At 46.0% G+C, this 25237-nt stretch overlaps 1 protein-coding gene across 7 annotated transcripts; it reads right to left on the bottom strand.

Moving 5' to 3' along the window:
• Positions 1-331: 331 nt before the first annotated feature.
• Positions 332-24067, bottom strand: RILPL1 (Rab interacting lysosomal protein like 1). 7 transcript variants are annotated; one of them, XM_051634162.1, is made up of 8 exons: positions 23577-24066; positions 19448-19598; positions 14953-15071; positions 13818-14036; positions 10680-10852; positions 10060-10152; positions 5689-5776; positions 332-3257 (listed from the first exon to the last, which is right to left on the bottom strand). In XM_051634162.1, the coding sequence occupies exons 1-8, from the start codon at positions 23868-23870 to the stop codon at positions 3252-3254; spliced, it is 1143 nt and encodes a 380-aa protein (XP_051490122.1). In that variant the 5' UTR covers positions 23871-24066; the 3' UTR covers positions 332-3251. The 7 variants fall into 7 exon arrangements, with proteins under 7 accessions (XP_051490122.1, XP_051490119.1, XP_051490123.1 ...); XM_051634163.1 differs by lacking the exon at positions 5689-5776 and adding an exon at positions 7068-7143 and having other exon boundaries at positions 3158-3257; XM_051634165.1 differs by lacking the exon at positions 5689-5776 and adding an exon at positions 7056-7143 and having other exon boundaries at positions 3172-3257.
• Positions 24068-25237: the final 1170 nt, after the last annotated feature.

Raw genomic sequence — 25237 nt, 5'->3', positions numbered from 1 at the left:
GCTGAACTGGGTAAAACAGAAGGGAAAGTGTTTCAGAGCTTGGATGTGTCTTCCATTGAGGAGCTTGCAGTGCTTTATAGAAGAGGTTCTGTCACATTCTTTGTCATCACGTGCCATTCCTATATATTTCCTAATGTATCTTAAACTGTATTTTTTGGTCAGCCTTTGAATGGTCCTATCCTAAACCTTGCCCAGTTTGAGGCTTTATTTCCCTGAAGAGTTGCACAAGCGTTTTTCAGGGAAAGGACACAGACCTGTGTGCTGCAACTCCAAGAAGTGATGGTATTAATTTTCCACAAAATAAAAAGGACACAAGTCTTGCAGAAACACCTGTTTTTCAGAAATATTTATTAAACTGTTAAAATTATTCGCTGCCCAACAAAAACAAAACAAAACAAAAACAACCCAGAAAAACTTCAGTGATCCTGCACGTTGTGGACAGGATTATTATGCCCCTTACCTGGCAACATCCTGACCCCTTTTCTAAAAGCAGATTTTACTTGAATATTGAGAAACAATACATGACAGATCTTCAAATTTTTACATACTCTTTCCTACAGGCCATCCTTCCTGGTGACACTTGGAGTGTATAAACTCGGGCATTTTTAGCATGGGAACGAGGAGTGGAGTGGTTAATGCTAGCAGGTCAGGAGTAACTAATTAGATTTTTGAGGTAATGGGCTACAGGAAGAGAGGGGGAGGCTGCACCACTCACTCCCAGTGTTTGAACAGGCGGCAGATTTGACCTGACAATGGGGGACGAGCTTTATGTGCACTAGGCTGGGGATCCTTTGTAAAGCAGCAGCTTAGGGGCTGGGGAAAACCGGTTTGGTCTTTGTTATCTCAGCTCATTGCTCTCAGCTATTTCAGACGAGATGTGCTTACTCAGGCCGTGCATCTGCTGCATCCTTGCATTGTTTCTGATCACTGCATCGCTCCTACATGTGCCCAATGAGTGACTCCACAGGCTTCACTCACGATTTACTTTAACTGCCTGATATAACTGTAGTGTAATTCTTTTTTTTCTAATATGAAAGTGAAGTCGAGATCTTAGCAACTTGATTATCATTAAATTAAGACACTCCCCCCCCTTTAAGAATTGCTTTTCACACAGAAGGAGGGGGGGAAGTGCCACTGCTCTATGGATACAGCTTCCTTCGAGCCTGAAACTTTAAGACATGTTACCAAAATGTAACCAGGCAAAAGTGTATTTGCCTAATACTGACATCAAATGCTACCATCACTGTTTCCAACGCAGATGTCTTTCATGTAAGGCCACATTTCCTCCCTGACCTGAACTGCAGTGACACCAGGGAGGCACAGTAAACACTTTCTCTAACTAGAAGATGTGGAAGGTCCATATTCAAAATGAAGCACAGTGACAGTCAGGGGCAGAGCAGCATTCAGCCCACCACTGCCAAGAATGGTTTCTGGCACAGTTTCACTAGAGATGGGCTAAGAACCATTCGCTGCTCATACACTGAAGAATCCAGTCTTGGACCACCCTGCATCGATAACTGCCCTGCATTAAACCCTCCAGGTTGCCCTCATCTAGTCCTTTGAGGTTTCCTCCTGTGTTCAGTGTTTGGAGTAGTTGGAGCTTTACTCCAGCCTGAGCACTGTTTCCTGTTCCTGGTGCCACTCCTGAGAAGAGGCTCTAAGCCAAGCAGATGTAGTTGTTGGGGGTAAACAGCCAACAGCAGCTCACAGCCCCCTGCTCTGAGCTACATGAGCAGAAGTTGCCTTCAGCCCTGTAACTAGACGCTCCCTACCAGCAGCTCTTGTGCTCCACAGACTCGCTCAGGTACAGCCAAGTTCACAAATGACCTCAGCACCTCCCTTACCAGAAGCCATGGATGTGTTCACCCTCCCCCTGGCCAGGTGCCCTGCTGGAGCCTGTGGTGCAGAGGCAGAGTGTGTGCCAACCCCAAACTGTACACAGCAGTTACACCTCATGGGGCTTTAGTGTTGTGGTTATTGTAAGTGCAGCTGAGGTCTTGCAAGCTCAACTGCAAAGAAGATTGAAATCCCCCCTCTTGGCAGCTCAGCTATGCTGGGCTTTTGCTGTGAAGGTAAGCCCCTGTGACTGCAGGCCACCCAAACATCAACCAACACCAGTGAAGCAGCCTGCAGATGGAGTGAATTGCTCTGCCCAGGTAGTGTTGAGACTAGTCAGAAAACATAACCTCTAAGTCAGTTCACACAGTTTACGTCAGCGAGTTGAGGATGTCTTTTGCTCTGAAGCCAGGCAGTATGTAGACAGACGTGTCTTATGTAGACAGAAAAGTGGAGTGTGACTTAATTAAAAACCTGTCTGTGGGAAAGAGACCTAATTCCTGTACAGCAGCTGTCTGCTGCTCTAGGGGGAAGTCCCTGGTAAGAAGGAAGAAACTCAAGTGTTAGAATTCCTCCTCATAAGCAATTTGCTTTCCATTAATACTGCAGAACTCATGGCAAAACGCAAGGCACGCACCCCTCATACGTCGGTTTCTTCATGCTTTAGGCACTATAAGCAGCAAGGGAAATGTACACTCACTGTCCCTCTCGAGGCTACTCCAGTTTATCCATTTGCGTCAGGTGATTTCCAAGTGGTTTGACACCAGCCGAACTTGACAGGACACAGCAGTGCTGTGACCTGCCCTGGAGAGGGGCCAGCTGTCATATCCCTCTTGAAAAAACTCTTACAGAAAAAAAAAAGCAAGCAACCAGTAGTGTTAAACAGGGAAGAAGAGTCTCCGCCACTAGATATTGTACACTGCAAACAAACCTCTAATAATGGCACAGGTCCTTTTTTTTGGTTTAAAGAAGCTTGTGTTACTGTAGTTAATGCATGAACAAGACCATAGACTTGTTATTCAGCACAAAACAAGTCATCTAGAAGCTTCCACGTCCCAGGGCATCAGTGACTGTTTTGACAGAGTTTGGATTCTGTTTTCAGCAAACAAGTCACGAAGTGAACAGGGAGGGACCCCTTTTGAGTACATCTGAAACACAGCCACTGAGGTGTGCAGGGCAAATAAAAGTGATGAGCTGCCAGATTTGTTTACAGAAGCTTCTTGTTACTAGACTGTCAAAAATCTACTGCAGTAAAGTGAACACCTCGAGGTTTTAGTCACAGGTGCTGCAGGGCTTCTTGTCCTTGTTCGGTGTAAGTGTCATCTCTATTTGAGTTTGACCATTCTCCAAAAGTATCCTGGAAGTGGACATTTCTCTGGGATGCCTGCATACGTTTCTTATCACGAGAGAAGAAACTAAACCTTCCAGGAAGGGAGGAGAGGGGAAAGAAAAGAAAGAGGACTGTTTACCATCTTGAAAACACTTCAAACACCCGTCATGATACACAGCACAACAAAACACAGAGCAACAAAAATCTCTTTGCATCTGCAAAACTCAAGGCAGTGCAGCCTGATGGGAGTGCATGTCAGAATGTTATTAGAGATGAAGTCATTGCAATCTCAAGCAGTTTGGCCACGGAAGCTTCAAATAAGCTCTAAATGCTGTTGACTCTACAAGGTGCAGGTATCATTTGAGATGAATATTCCCCCTTCCCCAGCCCTGAGGTAAAGAAGCAACACAACACACGTTAGCCTCTTGGCATAAGTAAAGTGGTATCTTTGGCATGTAGGATGTACCATAAGGCAGAAACAGAGAATGTTTTTAAGGGAAATTTGTAAGAAAATCAGCCTCCGCATTTTTATCAAGTGCACAGATTTTGATGCATTGACTTGATTCTTGCAAAAAAAAATAAATGAAGAGATGCACAAATGTGCACAAGAGTTTGCAGGAGGAAGTTGCACACGAGTGTGCACGTCATTTCCTGTCACATGGGTTGGGTGCTCTAAGGGAATGACGTACACAAACCAACAGCTATTGAATATAACAGCAAACTGCCAGCTGGCAACAGAGCTAAAAAATGCAGTTGGAAAAGTCCAGAGTTAGCTTCTTATTTGTACAGGATGAAGTTACTTGATTAGGGAAATTCCATGTTCGTCACAAGTTCAGTACAAGAGGTGTTAGTGCAACGTTCAGGTCTGCTGAGAAATGCAAAAGTTGTGGTTCCAGCTACCAAAGGTTCCAGTTGGCTGCACACCTTTCTGGTTGTGATGGAGCACCCCAGGAGGTAACTATTGTTTGGCTTGCTCAGTACCAAGCAGTCCTGATCCAGGGCAGGAATTGCTGAATGCTTCTACAGCCAGAGATTATGCAAATATAAACTCAACTTTGACAGCTGATGGAATTTTGTCAGGGCCTAAACCTGACCCTGTGTCCATCCCCACCATCCTCAGCATTCCTCCCTCCACTTTGTCTCCTCTCAGTACAATGATCCCAGCTGTCCAGGGTGCCTTGTGCCAAGCAGGGAGGTTCTGCTTCCATACCTCTAGTCACACAGGAGGCTGTGTTTGAGTGTCAGATGAGGTTTAAGGCAGCTTTCCTGAAAAAAGATCCTATCATACATACAGGTAAGCATGATGATAATGACTAAGAATATTAAAACTATTAAGAATAATTCTTTTTTGATTAGAAAGTGATTAGAAAGCTACCCAAGTGCAATGCCAGATGACTAACAGCATGACAGTTGCTAGCAGAACCTGAACTTTTGCATTTCCTTGCTTCAGATGTGCAGCCCTAATAGTAAATAAGTCTTTTGCACTTAATTAGCCTCATACTTTTCTACCACCATCACCACAGGAGCTCATAAATTCCCACACATATGCCATGTCTTTTCAGGGCCAGACCCAATTCCAGCTGATGAAAGAAGTGTTTAGTCACTGGAACTTTCTGCTGAGCATGTTTGGTCCTGCATGGTCAGGATTAGTATCTTGAAGGCCACACAAAGGACTGCTGTATTTATGCAGTAAGTTTCAAATGTCAAATTTCAGTAATTTTTCACTTTATCATGAACTTCAGAGAAAAATATGATCATAAATTCTCCACATGAAGCAGAAGGGTTAGGCTTTTAAAATTCCTTCTGAAACAGTGAAAATTGTTATGAGAAAACTCTCATGGAGAATGTTCGGAAAAAGCATGTCTGTGTGGGGAGGAAGAGAATTTAGTTACTGTGTTGCTGCTGTAAATACAAAGATCTCTAAAGCAGCAGTTCTCATGCAAAGTGAGTTTGCATTAACAATTATCAGTCCATCTTCCAGAGACAGCCAAGAATAGGATGAGAATTGATTCTTGAGAGTGTTTGCTCTACTCCAAAACACATAATTAGAGACAAAACATACAGTGCATAGATAGAAAGGCATGGAAGCAACAACCTATAATTAACACTAAAAATTAATGTAGATATCGGCCATTACATTCTGTAAATGTAACTGGGTTGTAACAAGTCCTGAGACTGACATGGGTTTCTTCTAAAGCATTGGTGTGACTTGTGAACAGGCACACTCAGTAAGCAAAATGAAGAGATGCTGGTTAAAACTTCCTACTGCAACCATTTTCTGAGGAGTAATGACTGGTTTAGCATGGAGACATTAAGGCAAAAGGTGACAAAATGTCAAGACTTGAGGGTGAGCATGGAGGACTAGGATGAGTCATGTACTGACTGGTCATTCTGATTGGCACTTTGTTCTGCTGTGATCCCACAGGCAGCCGATGAGAATGGAACCAGCAGTTCAGGTTAACACGGGGTCATGCAAAAGGAAACCACGGTACCAAACATTTGAAAAAAAACCCAGTTCCTACAAGGGACACAAGTCTTCTTATTGGCTGCAATGTGGGATCGTCTGGAATCAATCCAGCTGCTACCATGGGCATTATGGCTGTAAAGATCCTGGTCAGGAAAGTACAGACACAGAAGAGGTAAGACTGGAGCAAGGGAAAGAAAAAGCATTCCATTAAAAAGAAAAGAGGCAAACATGATACACGGGGTTACTCTGAATTACGACACAGGACACGTTACAGGGAGAGGTGGATCTGCATCACCCAAGACAGCTCTCAGTGAAAAACTGTTATTTAGAAAAAGCAGTCACTGAAACAGTTTAAATTGCTTTTGAATTTTTTAAAGATACCACTTTTCTGTTGTGAGGCAGCCTGCAATCTGGGTTGATTTCATCAAGGTGTTACCACCTCTAGCAATGCAGAGCAGAGGGCACATTTTTCTTCCCAAGAAACAAACAGGCACATACAGAATGAAATGAGGGATGAAGGTGTATGTTAAGAAATACAAAACAGGGCTCTGCTGTGGCTACTGGGTGTTTGCACAGAAAACAGGGTTAGATGGGACCAGCATTACAGTTAAGGATTTTACAAATGTTACAGTTGATAGTTTCAAGTTAAAAACCCACATCACAGGGTTGATCTTGAAATAACCTCCTATGCAAGGTTAAAGGGCCTGGGTGTCTGTTCCAAAAGAGCCTGCTTCACATGCAGAGATGCCAACTGCTGCAGCTAAATACTCATTTGAAACCTTACAATTCCTTTAGCAGGAACACTTTCATAAAACTGGAATGGTTTGGGTTGGAAGGGACCTTAAAGTTCATATAGATCCAACCCCCTGCATGGGCAGGGACACCTCCCGCCAGACCAGGTTGCTCCAAGCCCCATCCAACCTGGCCTTGAAAAATTCCAGGGATGGGGCAGCCACAGCTTCCCTGGGGAACCTGTTCCAGTGTCTTAGCAACCTCACAGTGAAGAATTTCCTCCTAATGTCTAAGGAAAAGGAGGGGCAAGGAAGGGAATCAATGACACCCATTTCACAGGTGCAGAAGCAAAGATGACTGAAGGGACCTGAGCAGTGCCACCAGGCAGCAGGAGTAGGAAAAGGGACACAAGCAGCAACATCTGTCCCTTTGGTCTCTCAACAAGCAACACTAATGTTGGACAGGGGTAACATGCCGAGACAAATTCTTTGGAAAGTCAGCCTTGCAAATACTGACATACAAATCCAGAGGGAGGGTTTGAGGTTCTAGCTGGGCAGCAGCAAGACTGTTTCTTTGTAAGAGTTCAACACTTTCACTACGCATTATACAACTCATGCAAGGTAGAGGTTGAGAGAGCACCCTGGGCAGGTGCTCTGTGCCAGCCAGCCCCACACAAACCTGCCAACACACCTTCATCCATACCTGGAACACCCTCTGTTTTTCTAAGGATTCTCCTCAGAAGTTCTCCCTTGTGCCAAATATTTTTTTGAACTGTGGACTAATGTCAATTAAAGATTAAGTTGAAATAATGAGAGACATTTCAGTTGTGACCAAAGGCAGCTTTCCCCAACACAGTTACACTAACTGCTATTCTTAGATGCCAAATGAAAATAAACAAGCAAACATTGTTGCATCATTAGCAGTAGCTACAACTTCTATTTTCAAGCATTGTGGCAGGGTCTGTTGGCTGCAGAAATGAGACAGACACATCAGCTTTTGTAGACTGCAATTATAGGAAGAAAACTTATGGCTGTTTCAGGCACTACATCAATGTCAAACAAGCCTGTATACTTAAAGAGAAAACAAAAGGGTGTTTCCTGCTCAAAACAGAGGGAGCATTTTTAATCCTACTTTTCCTCCTCAGTAAAGCCTCCTAGTTACATTATTCCATCAAAAGTCTGACATGTGATGTGGCAGAGATAAATGCAGACATCAGTCAGTCTGAGATCAGTTTGCCCCAAACATTCAAACCCTGGGAGTGAAAAAATGTTGATTTCTGTAACTTCTGTTTCCCTTCCTTTGTGGGGATGCAGCACAGAAGCACCTGATGCCACAGGCTACATGTACATCTGTCTCATTCCCTGAGATACTGGGTGGTCAAGGAAAGGAGGGCATGTGATGCAGGCAAGCATAACACTTCTCTTGAGAAGACAGTGACAGAGTCACAGACTGCTGGGGGAGGAAGGGTGTCAGGACAGGACAGAACAGATGCTACCCTTGGTGTGCAACTTGGGTTCTTCCCAGCAATGACATTTCCTGTTTTCTTAAAGCTCACCTGCAAGTAAACTCTTGATAACACACACAGAGAATGGGAGAAAGAAAAGAAACCCACACTAGGCAAATCCCATCCAGACAGACTGCAAGAATGAGACAAACTTGAAAACTATTACTGTCCTTCAGGTTACTGAAGGGGAAAGTTTTATCTTCCCTTATTTAATGTGATGGCTAAATGAAGAGAGAACAGAAGAAAACCTGGGGCCAGAGCATGACAGCTAAAGGAAGTAATTTCATCTTAGCAGCAGGTTTAACATGGGCATCCACTGTCTGGCAGAAAAGGACTCTTGCCTTTTCTGAAAGGGGACAAAACATGATTTTATGTTTTACTGTGTGTGGGTCTAGTTGTATGATTTTAACACAGAACCTGAGAAACAAAAAGATTAGGCAGGTGTCTGAAAATGTGCATTGATTGAATGCTCTGATGCTTAACAAGTTTTCACTGTAAATTAACAGAGGAAGAAAGCACTGAGATAACTGGTTGAAAACACTGATGTACCTCTTGCCACAGCTCCCTGTGTTGCTTACACATGGATCAGAGTGGAGTCAAAGCTGATACCTCACCAGCACATGCTCTGCCTCACAAAACCTATTCACATTTTTGTGCTGCCTTTGCCTCATAAATCAAACATGGAAACTGCAATCATCACTGACTGCAGAAGCTAAAATCAGCCACCCCCTCCTTAACAGGATAAGCTCTAAAAAGTACTAACATATCTTTAAAAGAGAAACTTTAAATGAGGGATCTTGTGAGACAAAGTGCTGTTATCATCACAGTTGCAGAATGAGAACTTCTGTCCAAACTCTAAGTGTATTTTCTGGTCATGTGAGAGGAAGGATCTCTCAGCAAACAAAGCAGTAGAGTCAGAAGCTGGACTCTCCCAAAATTAATCAAAAGTGTTCTCCTGACTTCATGGTGTTTTGGATGAGTCCAGATCTTCCAACAGAACTTCCTCTCACAGGGCTGCTGCTAATATGAAACAAGGCCTGAAAGTTATGGGGTCAGGACAGAAGACCTTTTTATGTGGAAACTAGTGACTCTTCCAAAATAACTTGTACAGTTTAAAAAGTTAAGTTTTCAGTATCACAAAAATCCAAATACTTGCTATAAGGTTACAAGACTTAATTTGGAATAAATAAATGTACAAGGAGGGAGTTTCAACAGACAAACGGATTGGCTAACACTGATTTTATACTGAAGTGGTGCACTAGTAAATGCTTCAGATTCAACACTAAATACTTCACTAGAAGAAGGTGGGGTTCTTTATTGCCAAGAAAGCTGCCATCCAGCTGTGGGTTTGTTCAGGAAACAGAAGGTTTCTGTGCTGTACACAGAATGCAAGTCAGGGTCTAAAGGCTTGGGGCAACAGGGAAATGGGCACAGAAGTCCTGGGGAAAGCTCTGTCTCCATGCCCAGCCTCTGCAGGGCTGCAGCTGGCGTTACTTGGGAACAACACTCTTGGCTTGTCTTCCAGGCATGACCTGGGGGCCAGTGGTTCCTGACACTTCACCACCTTAGGATCTGTGTGTTAAGGAACTGGGTCTTGCAGTTGAACAGAAGCATTGTTCCTCCAACCCTGGCACACTGAAGTCTGGCACTGATTCTGTGCTGGGCACACGGGACAGGCTGAGCAGTGCTCTGGGTGAGACCACACTTAGAAGCACCTCCCTGTGGAGTCAGGCTATGTGGCCCAGACAAGAACATTCTCTGGGAAGATCAGGTGTCTGTATTTGAGAGTTCACCAGTGCATACCAGCTATAATAAAACACTGCAACCCAGGCTCTTTGGGTTAGCCTGAAGACTGTACTTAAGAAGGAAACATTAGAACTGGAGTGGGCTGCCTGAGCACATGGAGTGCTGCTGGAGTCCTTGCTGCTGCCTGCACATAGGGAGCAAAAAGGCATCACAGGGAATAATCCAAGACTGACAGTTGACCCAGAACTAGTCAAAAGTTTTGCCCAAAAGCAACTGCTGATTCATGGTACCTATCAAGTACTCCTTGAGCATCTCTCCCATATGCATTGGGGATGTAGTTATATAGTTATATTAATGTTTAAATTCTTTTAAATCATCCTACCCATAGGAGACATTTAGTGTTTGCAGACTATACCCAGCAGCCTTAGAAAATATGCTACTTACAGTCGTTTGATTCCAGACTCAGGCTGAGTTGAGGGTTTTGGCTGAATTATGGGAGTAGGTTGAGGGGTTCTAGTTTCTTCTTCTGTTTCCTCACTTGAAAGAAAGAAAAGATAATTCATGTTCTCCTCCCAAGCCATGGAAGTGCTTTAAGTTCTAAAACTCAATCTGTATTGAATAGTATTATTGATGAAGAAATGCAAAAAGATCTGTTCCAAGCTCACTGAAAGAGACTGTTCTGTCAGCCAAGGAACAGCACCTAGAACTGGGGCTCCTTTGAATATTATCTACCCCTTGTGACAAGGAGAGGGAGAAGAGGAATACTTTGAATAAAAGTTCTAGAACTTTCATTTTAAACTCACTCTTATCCTAACTTTTGAAATTCAAAAGTATTAATTGTTTGTAATCCAATATTCAGGGGGAACCTGTGAGTTAGGGAAGGACAGAGTGTTATCAGTGTTGAGGAACGAGATTCAAACTGAAGCTGCACCCTTGTCATGTCTACTTTAAGCCTTTGCAGAAATATAATATTGTTGGACACTATTTAGGAGCACATTTATTGTTTCTGGACCTGCTCACTGGCTCCTCTGTGTACAGCATGCAACAGGAGAGATCTAACCTACCTTTTGTAATATAAAAGCTCCTCTTGAAGTAAAAATACTTTAGATTTTAATTCATTCCTCTCGTGCAGGACATCCCGGAGCTCCTGCAGCGTGAATCTTGGACGATTGGGATCTTTTAAGTCCATTGCCATCTTTTCTGACTCTGAGAGGCAGTCATCATTGTTTGGTTCTGTCTAGGAAGTGAAACACGGTCTTTAAACTCACCAGGCAGATGCATGTCTGAGCAGTTTGAAGTATTTATCACTCTAGTTCCCAACCTCCTCCTTTCAGCACTATTAAATCCTCTTTTCAGAGAAACACAGCAACTTTAGGAGGAAATAAATGTAAGAAGAGCTTGTTTTTCATGTTCAAGACTGTCAGAAAGAACAGCTCAGTGATCTGATCATTTTGTTCTGTTCTATGCTCGGGTTGCCTGATGACACACACAGGAGGGGTGAGACCCTGACAAGCCTCTGAAAGATGCTCTGAGCCCTACTGCTCTTCACCTGGGGAAGTTCACACACGAGGAAGACCTCAGCGTTGTGACCTACAATCAGAGCCCTGTGCTCACAGGAATCCTTCAGAGATACATGTTTGGGAAAACAAACACACACACCCCAATTATTTCTAGCAGGCCTGAAGAACAGGGTTCAACCTGAGCCACCTTATAGGTAGGTGATAAGTTTTCTTGTGGAGAAGCTCCTGTGGAGTCTAGACTGCCAAAAAGTCCACTGAAAATGTATGGTCTGATTTGTGATGAACAGTTCAGTTTAAGGAATTAATACTTTTAACAAATGGGGTAACTCAAACATCAGGCATGTATAGAAACACTGAAAAAAATGTGTAGCAAAGATCATGACAGCTCCTTCCAGCTCCTCCCAAAAAGAGAAAGCTCCTTTGAATGTAAATATATTAAGTGGAGATTTATTTTTATATCCCCTTAATGCCTTTATTTAAAAAGCAGGATTGGTGCTAGCAACAAGATCTAGCTACAAAGTGGAAGAAAACTGCAGGTGAATGACAAGCCACGTGTGGCCTTTCGTCTTCCTTTCCTCTGAGGAGTTCACTGGAAGCTTGGAAGAATTTTATCTCCCACCACCCAGTTTCTGTGGCTCCCAACAAGCCAGAAATTCCACTCCATGCACATGGCTGGATTCCCAGGCCTGTGGGGCTGCTTCCTGTCACCCAGCTAGACTCTAGCCCTTGCACAGAACTATTTGTCCTTAACTGCTTGTAGAAATGTGGTCTGTATAGACAGAGCACACAGAACACCATCGTTCAGGTCCTCTACTGTTGTGCCACTCAAAGCTGAAGATTTGCCCCACACATTTGCCCAAATAAACTATTTTTGCCAGATTCTCCTCAAATCAGCAGGCTGAGCAGCCTGTAGCCAAAGCAAATGTACCTGACTGAAGCCAACAAGCAATGTCCATTCCAGAGCCTGCAGCTATTCTGGCTTTCTGCTTGTCACTGCAATTCCTGTCCAACCATCAGCCTGGCACAGTGAGCAGGGAATGGCTCCTAATTAGAAGAGGCACCATTGCCACGGAACTGGGGAGCTGGAGAGGTGAAGAATGCATCCTTTCTCTCCAGAGACTGAGGACACTTTCACTCCTGCTGGCTCCAGGCCTAGGCTCCACAGCCCCGTTTACAAAGCTGGATGTCCTGGCTGAATTAACAGCAATGAAATCATCCTTTTCGTTATGAATGCAGTATTTGCCCAATTCAGCTGTGACATCTTAACACAACACTGGCTGTCACATCCCGGGGGCCCAGGGCACCCCCTCAGCCTTCACCTCTGCTTCTTCATGTATATTCCTGCCTATGACAAATGAATCAGATGCTTCACTCTGCTGCAAACTATCAGGTAGTTACAATCCTGCTTGGTACTGGAGCTCTTACCAAGACATCCAGCCAAACAGCTCTGTGTGATAGTGCTCCTCAAAGTTCTTTCATGAACTTTCCTATTTTGCACTCTTCTAAGAGCAGCATTAGGAAAGGGAAATCCAGCACATTTTCTTTAGTAAGGCAGAAGTGGTGTCATATGCACAAAGAAAACTAATGGGAACCATAAAGAGGACTAAGGGATGCAACAGATCAGAGACGCATCTTTTTCTCAGGAAGCTCCCCTCAAGTCTCCATTCCTACTGCTCTGATCTCAGCACCAGCTGCATCTGCAGACTGTCACTTTGCCTATTCCTGCAAGTACTTGAGTATGCAAACAGTAACATTTGCTTTTCGTGAACATTGGTGCTAGGAACACTTGACTGCACAAACTCTAACAGGAAGCTAAAGCAGAAAGAAGGCCAAAGTTGGTTCCTCTGAAAAGTGCCTTTAAATATTCATATATAGATTTGGTAGCAGAAGGGCAGCTTAGTCCTGACAGATCATAAGTGCCATGAGCACTGCAAGGACCAAGTGTGCTGAGTCCTGCATTGCCTCTGGGACTTCACTGACACCATTTCTTTTCTGCTGTGGTTCACATGCCACCACCATCAGTGCACAGCCCCTTTGGGTCCCGGTGGGGCTTGCATATTTGCATCCTCACAAGGCTGTTTATCTTTGGAAAAGCTCAGACTGTTAAAGGATCAGCTCGTTTTCCTTTGGGGGAAGGGCTTGGTGTGTACAAACAAAACAAACCCCAAAATACTAATACAGCACAACCAAAACACCATGAGCCTCCAGTACAAACTAACAGCTGATACCCTGGAGATTTTGGATTGCCTCACCAAGTTTTTAATAGAAAACTCTCTTTGAAACAGTGATTTGTTCTGGTACCTGGTGAATTCTGCAGCCTGGTGCACGACCCAAAGGTTGCACTCCCTAGGATGTATGATGGGCACCAGGTCTCAAGGCAGAGAAGGTCTCTAGTGCAGACATCCCACTGCCACCTGTGCTGCCACTCTGCCCCAGTGCCACCAGTTCCCTTCTTTAGGAAAGAGTTTGTTCCACCGGGAGATCATCCATCCTAACAGGGCCTTTCCTGTCCCAGTGCAATGAGTGATGTTACTCTCTGTACCTCCTACTGAACAGGAGATGCTCTCCTTGAGTCCCACCATTGCCTCTGATCTGTATCCATCACGTTTACACAAATAAGAGGTACACAGTCCAAAGCTTTTCAAAGGCTGTTTAAAAAAGTGATTTAAAAGTGCCCCTTACCTTTACTTCCTCCCCGTTCTGGTTGTCCTCCCCCTGCAGTTTCTCTCTCAGTTTCCCCAGCTCTGCTCTCAGGTTGCCCATCTCCTGCTCCTTGGTTTGCAGATATGCTTCTAACTCCACCTTCTGCTCGATCAGCGCCTTCCCCTGAGCCTCCACCACAGTGATCCGGTGGCGCAGGTCGTGGTTAATCTTCATTAACCTGTTCTGCTGCTGCTGAAGCTGCAAAACATTGATGCAATAAGTCAGCACCCACTCAGCCCTCAGCTGTGATGGCTCAGCCCCACACACCATGGTAAATAAAAAGTAGTGGGTTCCTGTTTAATTTAATCTGGAAAATTCTCCCTGCTCCTTCTCTCCCCCACATGCTTGTCTTTTTTTTTAGTATCTAATTATCTCCTACAGTTGCAGGCACCACAACTTAATTGGTTTCCAAACTAAAGAGGCATTTTTTTTTTCCCTTAGCAGGGGGAATTCTCCAGCTAAAAACAAATCCATCACTTCTGATACAACGTTTCAGAAAAGCAAAGTTCAAGGACAGGGTGGCTTATGGGATTCTGAATAAAATCTTAACCCAGAGAGAAGGATGAGACAGAGGAATCCTTAGTTTTCAATTTTTAAGTGCTTTGCTTTGAGCTCCTAGGCTCTCTTATAAGGCAGGATGTGACCTGCTGGGCATTGTTTGGACAAAACCAACTGGAAAGGCCACAGCACCTGCCAGTGGCCTGTGGGTAGAGCAGAGATCATCTAGGTCTGGCATCACTAGCACCAGGAAAGTCCCACAGCCTCAGGGGAAGAGGCAGCTGAAGGATGGGAAGCAAAATATGGGTAAGGAGGTCATTGCTCCTGACACAGAAAGAACCAAGATATCATGTGATTCCCAAAGTCACAGCAGAGTCTGATTCACAGGGGTGACTAAACCCAGGTCTTGTGTGCTGTGGTCCCCAGGGCCACCCATCCTCTCCATCACCCTCTGCTCACTGCTGGCTAAAGTAAATGAGCTGGGCTGGGTTCAGGCCCCTTCCTCCTGCCCCCTTCTGTGCAAAGAGGTAAGCACAGTGCATCCCTGGTGTGGGAAACCAGGCTATGGAAGTAGGGGTGAGAAAGAAGAGGAACAGGAAGCCTAAGAGGCACTTACAGCCTCTACGTCCTCATTTTTAAGTCCAAGTTCCCGGTCCTTCGCTCTGATTTCATCCCTCTGTTTATCTACCACTTCCTTCAACTTCTTCATGACTTGCCGCTCTCTCTCTGACATTCCTGGTTAAAAAAAAGAACACAGAAAACAAACTGAGGACAATCAGGAGCTGCTGAGACTGAGAACAATAACAGTGGGAAATATTGAGGTAAAGATTCTGGAAGTTGCCTGCTGGTAGAATTACAGAGAAGCTGTTGGAAGATGCTTTGAAGGTTACTTCCAGGGTAATAGGAAATACAGATGACACAACCCCCTCCATAAAGCCACAGGAACTCCTTAAAAAATGAACTGAGAGACCTCAGAAACATTTATAACAGCAGAGTGACACTGCTACATCTTGCTGCCTAGGTACTTTCACATCAGTGTTCACACTGTGCTCCAGGGAGCTTGGGTATCTGTGTGAGAATCTGTAGAATCAGGTGGCCAGGAGCCTGTGGAAGCTGTAAAACAGATGGTCTGTGTCCTCAGCAAGATCTGAACAGCACCTCACTGGTGTGGACTGGATCTAGAGCCAAACCAGCTGAGGTGCACTGGACTAGAATGATTTTGTGTTGAAACCCAGCTCTGTGTTGGGTGAACAGGAGATGAAGCAGGATCTTCAGAGGCTCTGGTAACTGCCCAGGACATGCAGTTTGATGGTCCTACACTGTCACATCAAATCCCATTGCACAACATCCCACAGGATGGCTTGAAGATGAGTGGCTGTGACCAGGGCAGTGTGTGGCTGCCCTGGCTAAAGTCCAGTCCAAGCAGGAGCTCCAAGCCAGGGCCTGCTGCTGTCTTGTTCTATTACCTTTGGCAAAGGAGTTACTTGAGTCCTCAGCTTCCTCCATCCACAAACTGAGTGGTGATAATTCACTCAGCCCTCAGGAGTGGCTGGAAAGCCACTTCCTTTTTAATATATTAAAGCAGTTCCCACATCAGAAATATGCTGCATACATAGCAAATGTGGTCAGCCAGCCAAGTCTCTGTTTTCTATTATCAGCTCAAGACTTTCTGGTTATGTGCTTCCCTCATCAGAGCATTCCAAAGTTGCTCCCACAAGAGCATGTAGGCTGCATGCCTTTAGGAACTCCAGCTCACAGGTCACCTGCAGTTTGAGCTAATGGATAATACAGTAGAGCAAGACAAACCTGAGAGAGACCTCAGGGAGATCTCAGAGAGAGAGAAACAAGTGACTCTTGGGTGGATGTGCACTCCTGCAGCACCTGTGGGTTCCCATGCAGGCATCAAAAGCACAGCACTGCAAAGAGGGGAAGAGCAGCTCCCATCCCTCATTGCTAGGGGACCAGAGCTGTGGTACAGCAGAGAACTGCCCTGCTGGGAAAGGGGATGGTGATTGTGGCTGGCCAGGAATTTGCTTCAGAGGACCTGTTCCTGTCAGACTCCAGGAAACAGCTGAGAGCCACATGGTGTTCACATTCTAGTATTACATTCTCATCTTAGTTCTGTGGGAAGTCTGCCTGCTTTATTTCTGGGCCCTGGTCCTTATCATCTCTCTGCTCTATGTTCTAGCTCTTTGTAGGACAATTTTAATCCTCCACTGTGCTAACAGCTCATACCCACCAGGGAGGACAAGTAGACACTGACACAAACTCCTACTTAACTTCTGAAAGATCCACACTCTCCTACCACAACACAGGTCTGGTTCACTGCTGTATCCACAAACCCCACTCAGAGGTTCCTGGATCCACCCTGTGCAGCCAGTCTCAGGGCTGGGGCCTAAAACATCAGCTGTACTGAAAAATAATTAAAAAAAAAATCCCAAACTTTGCCTTGGAGTAGAGAGGGACTGCAGTGAAACTTTAGACTGGTGGTTTCACCCCAGTAGGAGTTAGGAATAGTGAGTGCAGCTACATTTATTAATACTTGTGAGATGCTTTGAGATGTCTAGATAGCAGGTGCTATTTAAAGAATTAAGTACCATTTCATTTCTGACTGCTTTTCCTCCCACTGTGCTCATTTTTCTCCCTAACATTTGGTGGACCTAAAAAGCTTCAACTGAGTGCACAGATCACTACATTATCCTTTTTATTTCAGGAGGAGGGGAAAGGAAAGGTGGGAAGTGTTTGTGAAACAGTCACACCTCCTTCCATTTCCTCAGGCACTGGCAAAGAGGAGAGGGAAATCACCAAGTGCTCTAAATGTGAAGTAATTATCTCTAAATGATACAAAGTCTAATATCTGCAAGATCTTAAATGGCACACCCAGCTGGCTTCCCCAGGCACATCCTGTGAATTGCTGGCTGTGACCACAGCGTTGTTGGAGCAAAGGAAAGGAAAGCAGCTAAAAAAGAAACTAAACAAAAAAGTAAAATCAATGGGGAAAAAAAAGAACATCCTTTATGTCAACGTTTAGTGACCTGTTTTCTGCTGTGTTTATACATCTATCCCAACAGGCCAAAGTGCCACTGTGGCACTACACTACTACCTACATATTCAGAGTAAAAGTTTGCCTCCACTTTTGAAAGGGAATTAATGGTGTGTTCCACAGCAGCCTGGCAGAGGTTCCTAGCTGCTGCCATCCTGCATTCCCCTGGGGCAGCAGCTCCTCTGCTGCCCTGGAAAGCAGCCTGCCCAGTCCTGTCTGACACACCTTGGGTCAGGTTTGCCTGTGGCACTTTACCAGGAGATTCCAATCAGGAGCTGCATTAATGGATGCTGCATGAATGGGTGCTGCAGACTCCTCTTTAGCCCCTCCTGTGCAGTTAATATTCTGCAACAAGTCCTTTCTTGTGATCCCTGCCCTGCTCAGACTCCCAGCAGAACACTCCTGTTGAGAGAGGACTGCACTTGCCTCTCTCATAATCAATCACCTCCATTATGCTCAAGTGAGGCTCTGATGTGACTATTAATTGGCAAGGATTGAATCTCAGTGTCTTGCACACCCAAACCACTGGCCTCTGTTGCTGGTGCTAAAAATAACTCCTTTAACTGCCTGGCGAGCTGTGATTCCCAGGGGCTATCTGCTCAGGGGAGACATCAGCACAATACTAAATCATGCTGAGATATGAAGGCTGGAGTCTGGTTAAAGTCAGTCCAGCTAACAAAGTCCTGAGCTTGAAAACCTGCCTCTGTAGACTCTATACACATCAGATCAAATAATGGAGACTGAAAAAAACCAGCAGGTCTGCTTTTTGACACTATACAAACAAGTCATTGGAGACAAATTTATCCCCATTCATTAATGTCAAGATTTCCTAAAAGGAAAGCAGTTGGGTTTCATATCATAGGTCCCAATAATAAGACGGGGTTGCTATAAATGAAGGTGATTTGACTTAAACTGATGATTTTGGCCAAAGAAGATCAGTGATCCCAGTATCTGGTCTCTGGCACTGGTTTATGGGTTTTGTTTGTGTTATCATATTTGGGTAGACACAGTAAAAATAACATGAAAAGCATGCCTGGCATTTGCTTGGCCAGCTGAATGGGGAGAGTATGGCTATATTTAAATACAAGCACATGAGCTGCAGGGAGCTAGATACCCACTGGAAGGGAAAAAAAAGAATAGAAAAGGAAAAAAAAAAAAAAGAAAAAAGAAAACAAAAGAGAAGTTGGTTCTTTGTAATAAGATGTCACAGTCTCCACGGCCCGTGATTCATCACTGCCAGTCTGAAATTCTCCATGGAGGTTTTAAGGCTGATGTTGAGCTACTTCTTTGCCATTAATTGATTCCTAAATTGAAAGCATTGATTTGCTTAAAAAAAGCTGTGATCTTGAGAGGTTTAACAATATGTACTTTTTGAAGATGTCATTATTCTCCTCTCCATGGCAAGTGAGAAGCACTAGGCCTCCGGGAGACAGCAAGTGCAACTTCTGCAGGATTGGGCAGAGTTTTATCCATCTACAGCATCTGTGTTAAATCCCAACCTCCCGTGTCTGGAAAAGAATATCTCTCTCTTCACTTGTTCTAAATTGACTGTAAGTCCCAAACAAGTGAGGGAACCCTAAAGGCAGGTGAACCAAGTAAAATCAGCCTCAATTCTTTACAAAGTTATCCTGAGCAGATCAACAGTTGCACTTATGTTTGTGCACAATGGTGTGAAATAAGCATTGCTGAATGGTGCTGAATGGGTTATTCCCTTTGTATTAGGAAATATAAGGAGAGCTTAAGAATGTTTATAGCAAAATGCAAACTAAAAAGAGAAAAAAAAAATTGATAGACCAAAAAATGAAGCTTCACCCTCAGAGATACTTCTGAGCCAAACAAGAAGTTGTTCAGGCTTTTCTTTCCCTCCTACCCCCTCCTCTTATCATGTCTGCAGTGTCATCATGTATCCAGAGATTTTCTAATCAGGTTAAAAAACCAAAACAAACTCCCGAAGTCCAGACCTGTATTAATCTATAGAAAAAAGTGCCAGAAAATCCAGTCAAAATATTTTGATAAAGTACTAGTTTTTATCAAAAAGCAAATACTGAATTTGAAGCATCGAACTTGCCTTCATGCTTCTGAAATTCCTCTTCTGTGAAATTAATGTCTTTGTGAGACAAGTTTGTCATCAGTTGTTTATTCTCCTCCTGCAGCTGTGCAATCTGGGTAAGAAGGTCCTGTGCTTCCCCTCTCCAGACATCCTCCACCAGTTCTAATTCCTAAGGGGCAGACCAGGACAACACATTTATTTAAACATGTTAAAAGTCTGTGACTGGACTATTTACAGATGAAACTAGTAACAGTCCTACTATGATTCTTATAGAAAACAATTAAATGAGACTGCTTTGAATTTCTGAGAAGACATCTGCTTCTCTAATGCCAGCATCAAGTAACCAACCACCAAAGTCTCCTTGTGCTCTGAATGTAAAGACGTGAGGAGATAATTCCTGATGGAAACATTTTTTGATGTGCAAGTTACCCAAAAGGGTGGCTCCTTCTGCCTCGTTTTGCTGTGAGGATTATATTAAAGAGGCTTCTGTGTTAGATCAGATAAGCAAAGGTGAGCAGGAATTCCCTCCTGCAGCCCAGGAAGCAGCAGCCAGGGCTGTTGTATCTGCCCCAGCAACACGGCCCAGCGTTGTTAGACCTGCTCGTTTGGAAGGAGCAGCATCTCCAGCTCGATTTCTGTTATGAAACACAAGAGCACAATGCTGAGTGTGTGATACCCTGCAGCAAACCCAGAGCTCCTCATCCACCCAGTAAACACAAAACTGTGCTTTGTCTCATGGAAGTTGTTCTATATGGAATGTCTTGAGTGGCATCTACATTTGGCCAGTCAGAACAACAACTCCCATTTGTCAGGACACTGTGTCAAGAGCAGCTGTCACCAATCCCTGCAAAGGTCAAATTAGGACGAAACATATAAACTCCTCAAGGAAAACCAGTTGTATTTGGAGCTTTACTTGTTCCAAAAGCCTTTGCCTTAAATCATACTTCTGCAGTGGGGGGCATCCTCTGCTCCATGTTCATGTATGTGCTTCAAACACAAGAAAGCTGCGTGCCAGTCACCCGAGCCAGGCTGAGTCACTTGCTGACATGGACATTCGTGTCCCTTTCCTACCTAACAACAAAACACAGCCAGACAACAGCCCCGCCAAGCACAGCTCCAGGCTAAAATAAGCTCTGCTGAGAGATTAAAGGGCAGCTTTCTGCTTGGAATGTATGCTCTGATAATGGGAAATCATGTTCCTATTGCCTGTCGGGTCCAAATGCCATTTTATTCCAGCATTTATTCCATTATTGCATTGCTGTCGTTGCATCATGCCTGGGAGTGCTTCAAGTTTTGTAGAAAACACTATATGCAAATAGATTATAAATAACATAGAGATGTTGTAGGCTGTGCAGACTTAACTGCTACAAAGTATATAAATAATTAATTTAATTAATCACCTCTATTTAATTGAAACTCTTTATCTTGAGAGAAAAGCAAATCTGTAATGAAACTTTATATTGCCAAATACCTGGACTATTTACAGTGATGCTGCATATTATAACTCTGTAGCTAAAATAACATGCTGACCTAGTTTAGATAACAAACCAGCACATTCATCAGTTACAAGCATGCTGATGAAAACAAGATAGAACACACACAAAACCCCCAAATGATCTAAACGTATCATTTATATGTGACTGCTCTACAAACTAGACCAATACTTGCCTAGGCAAAACTTATTTATTGCTGTTGAAAAGCCCAATGAATTGGAACAGAAATGAACTTCTGAACCCTCATTAGTAGAAGCACCAGGCAGAGAAGACAGATCTCTGGGCCTGCAGGTGCCCAGCTCAGGAAATCCCAGGCACTGCTAAGCCAGGTTTATAGGCAAGTGCTACAGTCTCATAAACTGATGCTTGCCAAGGACCATTAAAAGCTTGTCTGGGTTGAAGACAGGCTGAGAGAGTTGGGGCTGGTCAGCCTGGAGAAGAGAAGGCTCCAGGGGGACCTTAAAGCACCTTCCAGTGCCTGAAGGGGCTCCAGGAAAGCTGGGAAGGGACTTTTCACCTGAGAGGGCAGTGATAGGACAAGGGGGAATGATTTTAAACTGAAAGAGAGGAGATTTAGGTTAGACATCAGGAATAAATACTTCACTATGAGGGTAGGAAGGTGCTGGAAGAGGTTGCCCAGGGAGGTTGTTGATGCCCCCTCCCTGGAGGTGTTCAAGGGCAGGTTGGATGAGGCTTGTGCAGCCTGGTCTGGTGGGAGGTGTCCCTGCTCATGGCAGGGGGGTTGGAACCTGATGATCTTTAAGGTCCCTTCCAACCTCACCATCCTATGATTCATTCTCTGATGAGTTTTTGGAGGCTTTTGGGTCACAGATAGCTCTCAGTCTCTGGGTTTTTCTGCCTACCAGTACCTGTCCTGTGGAAGACTTAGTCTTCAAACCCTTGCACTTGAAGAGAGATGGATGTGACACTACTGCTCCAATGGGACTTAGTGCACTGGGAATCAACTCGATTAAGAAATACGTATGTATCGTGTGTTTTATTTTCCCTTTAAAAATCTTTCCACCAAAATTTCATCTGGATTGCCTGAACACTCTGTGAGCTACTTTGTGACTATCAGAGAAGCTGGCAGAGTAGAGGTGGTTAGCTGGTAGGGGATAAGCTGCCATCTGAGAAGCAGAGTGTTACACAGCTGATGTGCTTAGGGAACTCGTTAACACGTAGATGAACTTCAGAAGCCCCTACACCGTGAGCAGCCTCTACAATGGCACTGGGTGTTGCCACCAGCCCAGCTCAGCTTCACCACACAGCATTTTGTTAATATCTGAGATAAAGCAGGACTGCTGACTGGCAATCCAGAGCCCACTGTGTAACCAACGGGGAGATGGGACTTAGGACAATTCTTCCCAGAGGTGACATCCCCTCAAAAAATCCTTCTGGCACCCAGGGCTCAGGAAGAGCTAATTGGATTCTAGCAGAGGGCCCAGACACGTACAGGACCACTCACCTGCCTCAAAGCTGGGTCTGTCAGAAGGCAAAGGCACAGGTTTGGTACATGTACTTTTGTCTGCTCTCTAATCTTTCTTATTTCATGCTCTGGAGACTTACTAGGGCTCTATGTATTAAAGATCTTCTAACATCCTTTCCAGAGACAGTGCCCTGAGACATCCTCTGCAAAATGTTGTAGGAATTACCCTGGATTTTTCGTATGCTAAGTGAAAGTCCCTTAGCTCTTTTTAAAACTTGAAGTTATTTAAAGCTAACTCTTGAAGTTTCTTTTTCAGAAATTCCCTGCCTCCTCTTTGTTCTGAATCTGTGTGTCCAGGCAGGAACGGCATGAGGCAGCAGTGGTGATTTAGCACAGTGACTCACTAGAAGAACCATTTCTTTAAATCAGTTATCTGGAGGGTTTAAAGAGCAGATCTGCCACTTCCACTGCAGTAAGTGGAACAGCTCATGCTGTCCTGCCACATGAGGGTAATAGGATATGGGAAATGATCTCTACCTTGGGCTTTCACAGGAGAGGGGTCAGGGAACACTGTGACCATCCCAGATCAAACTGAGGGACATCTTACCAACAGAGGATGGAGCAGGAATCTGGGAGGGTGCTCTTCCTACTCTTCAGCTCTAACACTGCCCTGAAATCACTTGGTCCTCCATCTCTTCTATGACTTTCCTACCCGATGAGTGCACCAGGAAGACTAGACTCCTAAATAATTCACACCTCTGGAGAGAAAAGTATATTATTGCCAATGACCTTTCCTGACCTGCCAGGAAGCAGGAGAGGGGATGGAGCAGGAGAGGGGATGGAGCAGGAGAGGGGATGGAGCAGGAGAGGGGATGGAGCAGGAGTCCTAACCGGGGACACACAGCGGGAAGGAAACGCAGTAACTGGAGAAGGGGTGGAGAAAAGGAAGGAAACTTCCAGGAGGGAAGGAAAAAAATAATAATAGATCACAACAACAACAACACACCCAAACCCTCAGCGACGCTGCGGCAGCATCACCGAGCCCGTGAGCCGGGCCGGGCCGCACCCGCACCCCAGCCTCGCCTTCTGCTTCCCCCAGAGGCTGCGGGAAAGGGCTGCGGGGGGCGGCGGGGCCCGCACCCCGTTCGGGGGGAGCCGGGAGCCGGCCCCTCCGCCTCCCGCGGCGGGCAAGGGCAGCCCTGCCCCGCTCCCCTCTCCCCTCCCGCACCTTCTGGTGCTTCCTCTCCTTCTCGATGCGGTCCATCCTCTCCAGGCGCAGCCGGTCGAGCTCCAGGCGCAGCTCTTCCATCTCGGGGTTGATCTGGTTCCGGCTGACCAGCACCTCCAGGATCTCCAGCACCCGCACCACCTTGGGCATCAGGCGAGCGATGGCCTCGCAGCCGTGCTGGTCGATCACCCGCTCAAACTCCTGCCCCACGGCCGAGGCGATGTCGTAGACATCCATCACCGTCAGCTCCGCCGCGTTCTTCTCCAGGGCGGGCGGGTCCCCGCCGCCGTCCATGGCTCCCCCGGCCCCGCGGCGCCCTCATAGGCGGCGGCCGCTCTCCCGCCGGGCCGGCCCCGCAGCCGCCCCTTCCTCCCCGCCTCACGCGGGCCCGGCGGGCGGGCCGGCCCGGAGCGGGGCTGCCGGGGGGGGGGGAGGTCGGGGAGGAGGCGGGCAGGGTGTTCAAAGTTGGCCGGGCGCGGCGAGGGGCGCGGCGGGGAGGGCGGGCGCGGCCGGGCCGGCTCCCCCCGGGGCCGGGGGCCAATGGCGGGCGGCGGGCGGGCCGGGGGAGGCTCCGCGCAGGCCCCGGGCTGCGGGCCCCGCGGGGAGAGCCGGGGGGACGCTGGGCCGAGCCCCCGGCGCGGGGACGCGCGGCTCTCGGAGCCGGTCACGGAGGCGATGCCAGGGCCGGAGCTCTGGGGACAGGCTGGGAGAGCTGGGGTCGTTCAGCCTGGGGAGGAGAAGGCTCTGGGGAGACCTGAGAGCAGCTCCCAGTGCCTGGAGGGGCTGCGGGAAAGCTGGGGAGGGGGTGTTCACCAGAGCAGGAAGCGACAGGACGGTGGGTTGTGGATTAAAGCTGGCAGAGATACAGGTTAGACAGGAGGAGGAAATTCTTCGCCACGAGGGTGGTGAGACCCTGGTTAAAACTCTCAGCGTTTGTGCCCTCAGGTGTGACTCTGCGCTTTTAAATGTTCTCCTCCTTCGCCGTGTGTAGCGAGAGATGCTCCGGAGTAATCGGTGGAGGTAAATTAAACGTGCCCTGGAATGATTTGAGTCCAAATCCTGCCGCTTGCTGCGTGCAGGGTAGGAATAACACGTTGTGCTTTGGGCAGGATCCTAAGAATAATGTCGAACACGGGAACTGGTCTGGGGAAAGCAACCTGGAATTGCAAAAGCCAGCCTGTCCGGGCTGAGCTGGTGTGTGCTGCCTGTGGTGAGTGAAGCGTTAATGCCCTGCCCGTGCTGGTGAATGGGAGGCTTGAATGACATGAAATGCAACACTGTGACACTCAAATTTTTTTATGGAATCCTGCCAGGACCTCATTCAGCCACAAGTTACAAAATTCCATCTTCCTCATGCCCTGCCAGCGGGGGCCGAGCTTCACTCATCTGGGCAGCCAAGCAGGCAAGAAAACAGACTCAGAACATCTGACTTTGAGATTCAGCTGCCTCCCTTACAATAGCAATCAATGATACACTGTGAAAATACATCTACATGTCCTGAAGGAAATTTATTGCCAAAGTTGAACACAGTAGGATATTGCACAGAGTTCAGGAGGATGGATGATGGTGTGGTCACCCTTCCCTGGCAAAGCTGAGGAAAGCATGAGAAGGGTCTGCAGTATGAACAGAACATTTGGAGAAGACTCTGCAGGGCCTGGGGG

This window comes from Apus apus, chromosome 16 (genome assembly GCF_020740795.1).
Source record: "Apus apus isolate bApuApu2 chromosome 16, bApuApu2.pri.cur, whole genome shotgun sequence".
Taxonomy (NCBI): domain Eukaryota; kingdom Metazoa; phylum Chordata; class Aves; order Apodiformes; family Apodidae; genus Apus; species Apus apus.
Note: the sequence above shows the minus strand (reverse complement) of the source record. Positions and strands in the feature narration are given on the sequence as shown.

Excerpts from the sequence above, each read along its gene's own strand:
- RILPL1 (XM_051634159.1), bottom strand. The coding sequence starts at position 23,870 with ATGGACGGCGGCGGGGACCCGCCCGCCCTGGAGAAGAACGCGGCGGAG. Across the intron at positions 10,853-13,817 it reads AGAACGGGGAGGAAGTAAAG|ACAGAACCAAACAATGATGA; the intron begins GTAAGGGGCACT and ends TTCACTTCCTAG. Across the intron at positions 10,153-10,679 it reads GAGCTTTTATATTACAAAAG|TGAGGAAACAGAAGAAGAAA; the intron begins GTAGGTTAGATC and ends CTTTCTTTCAAG.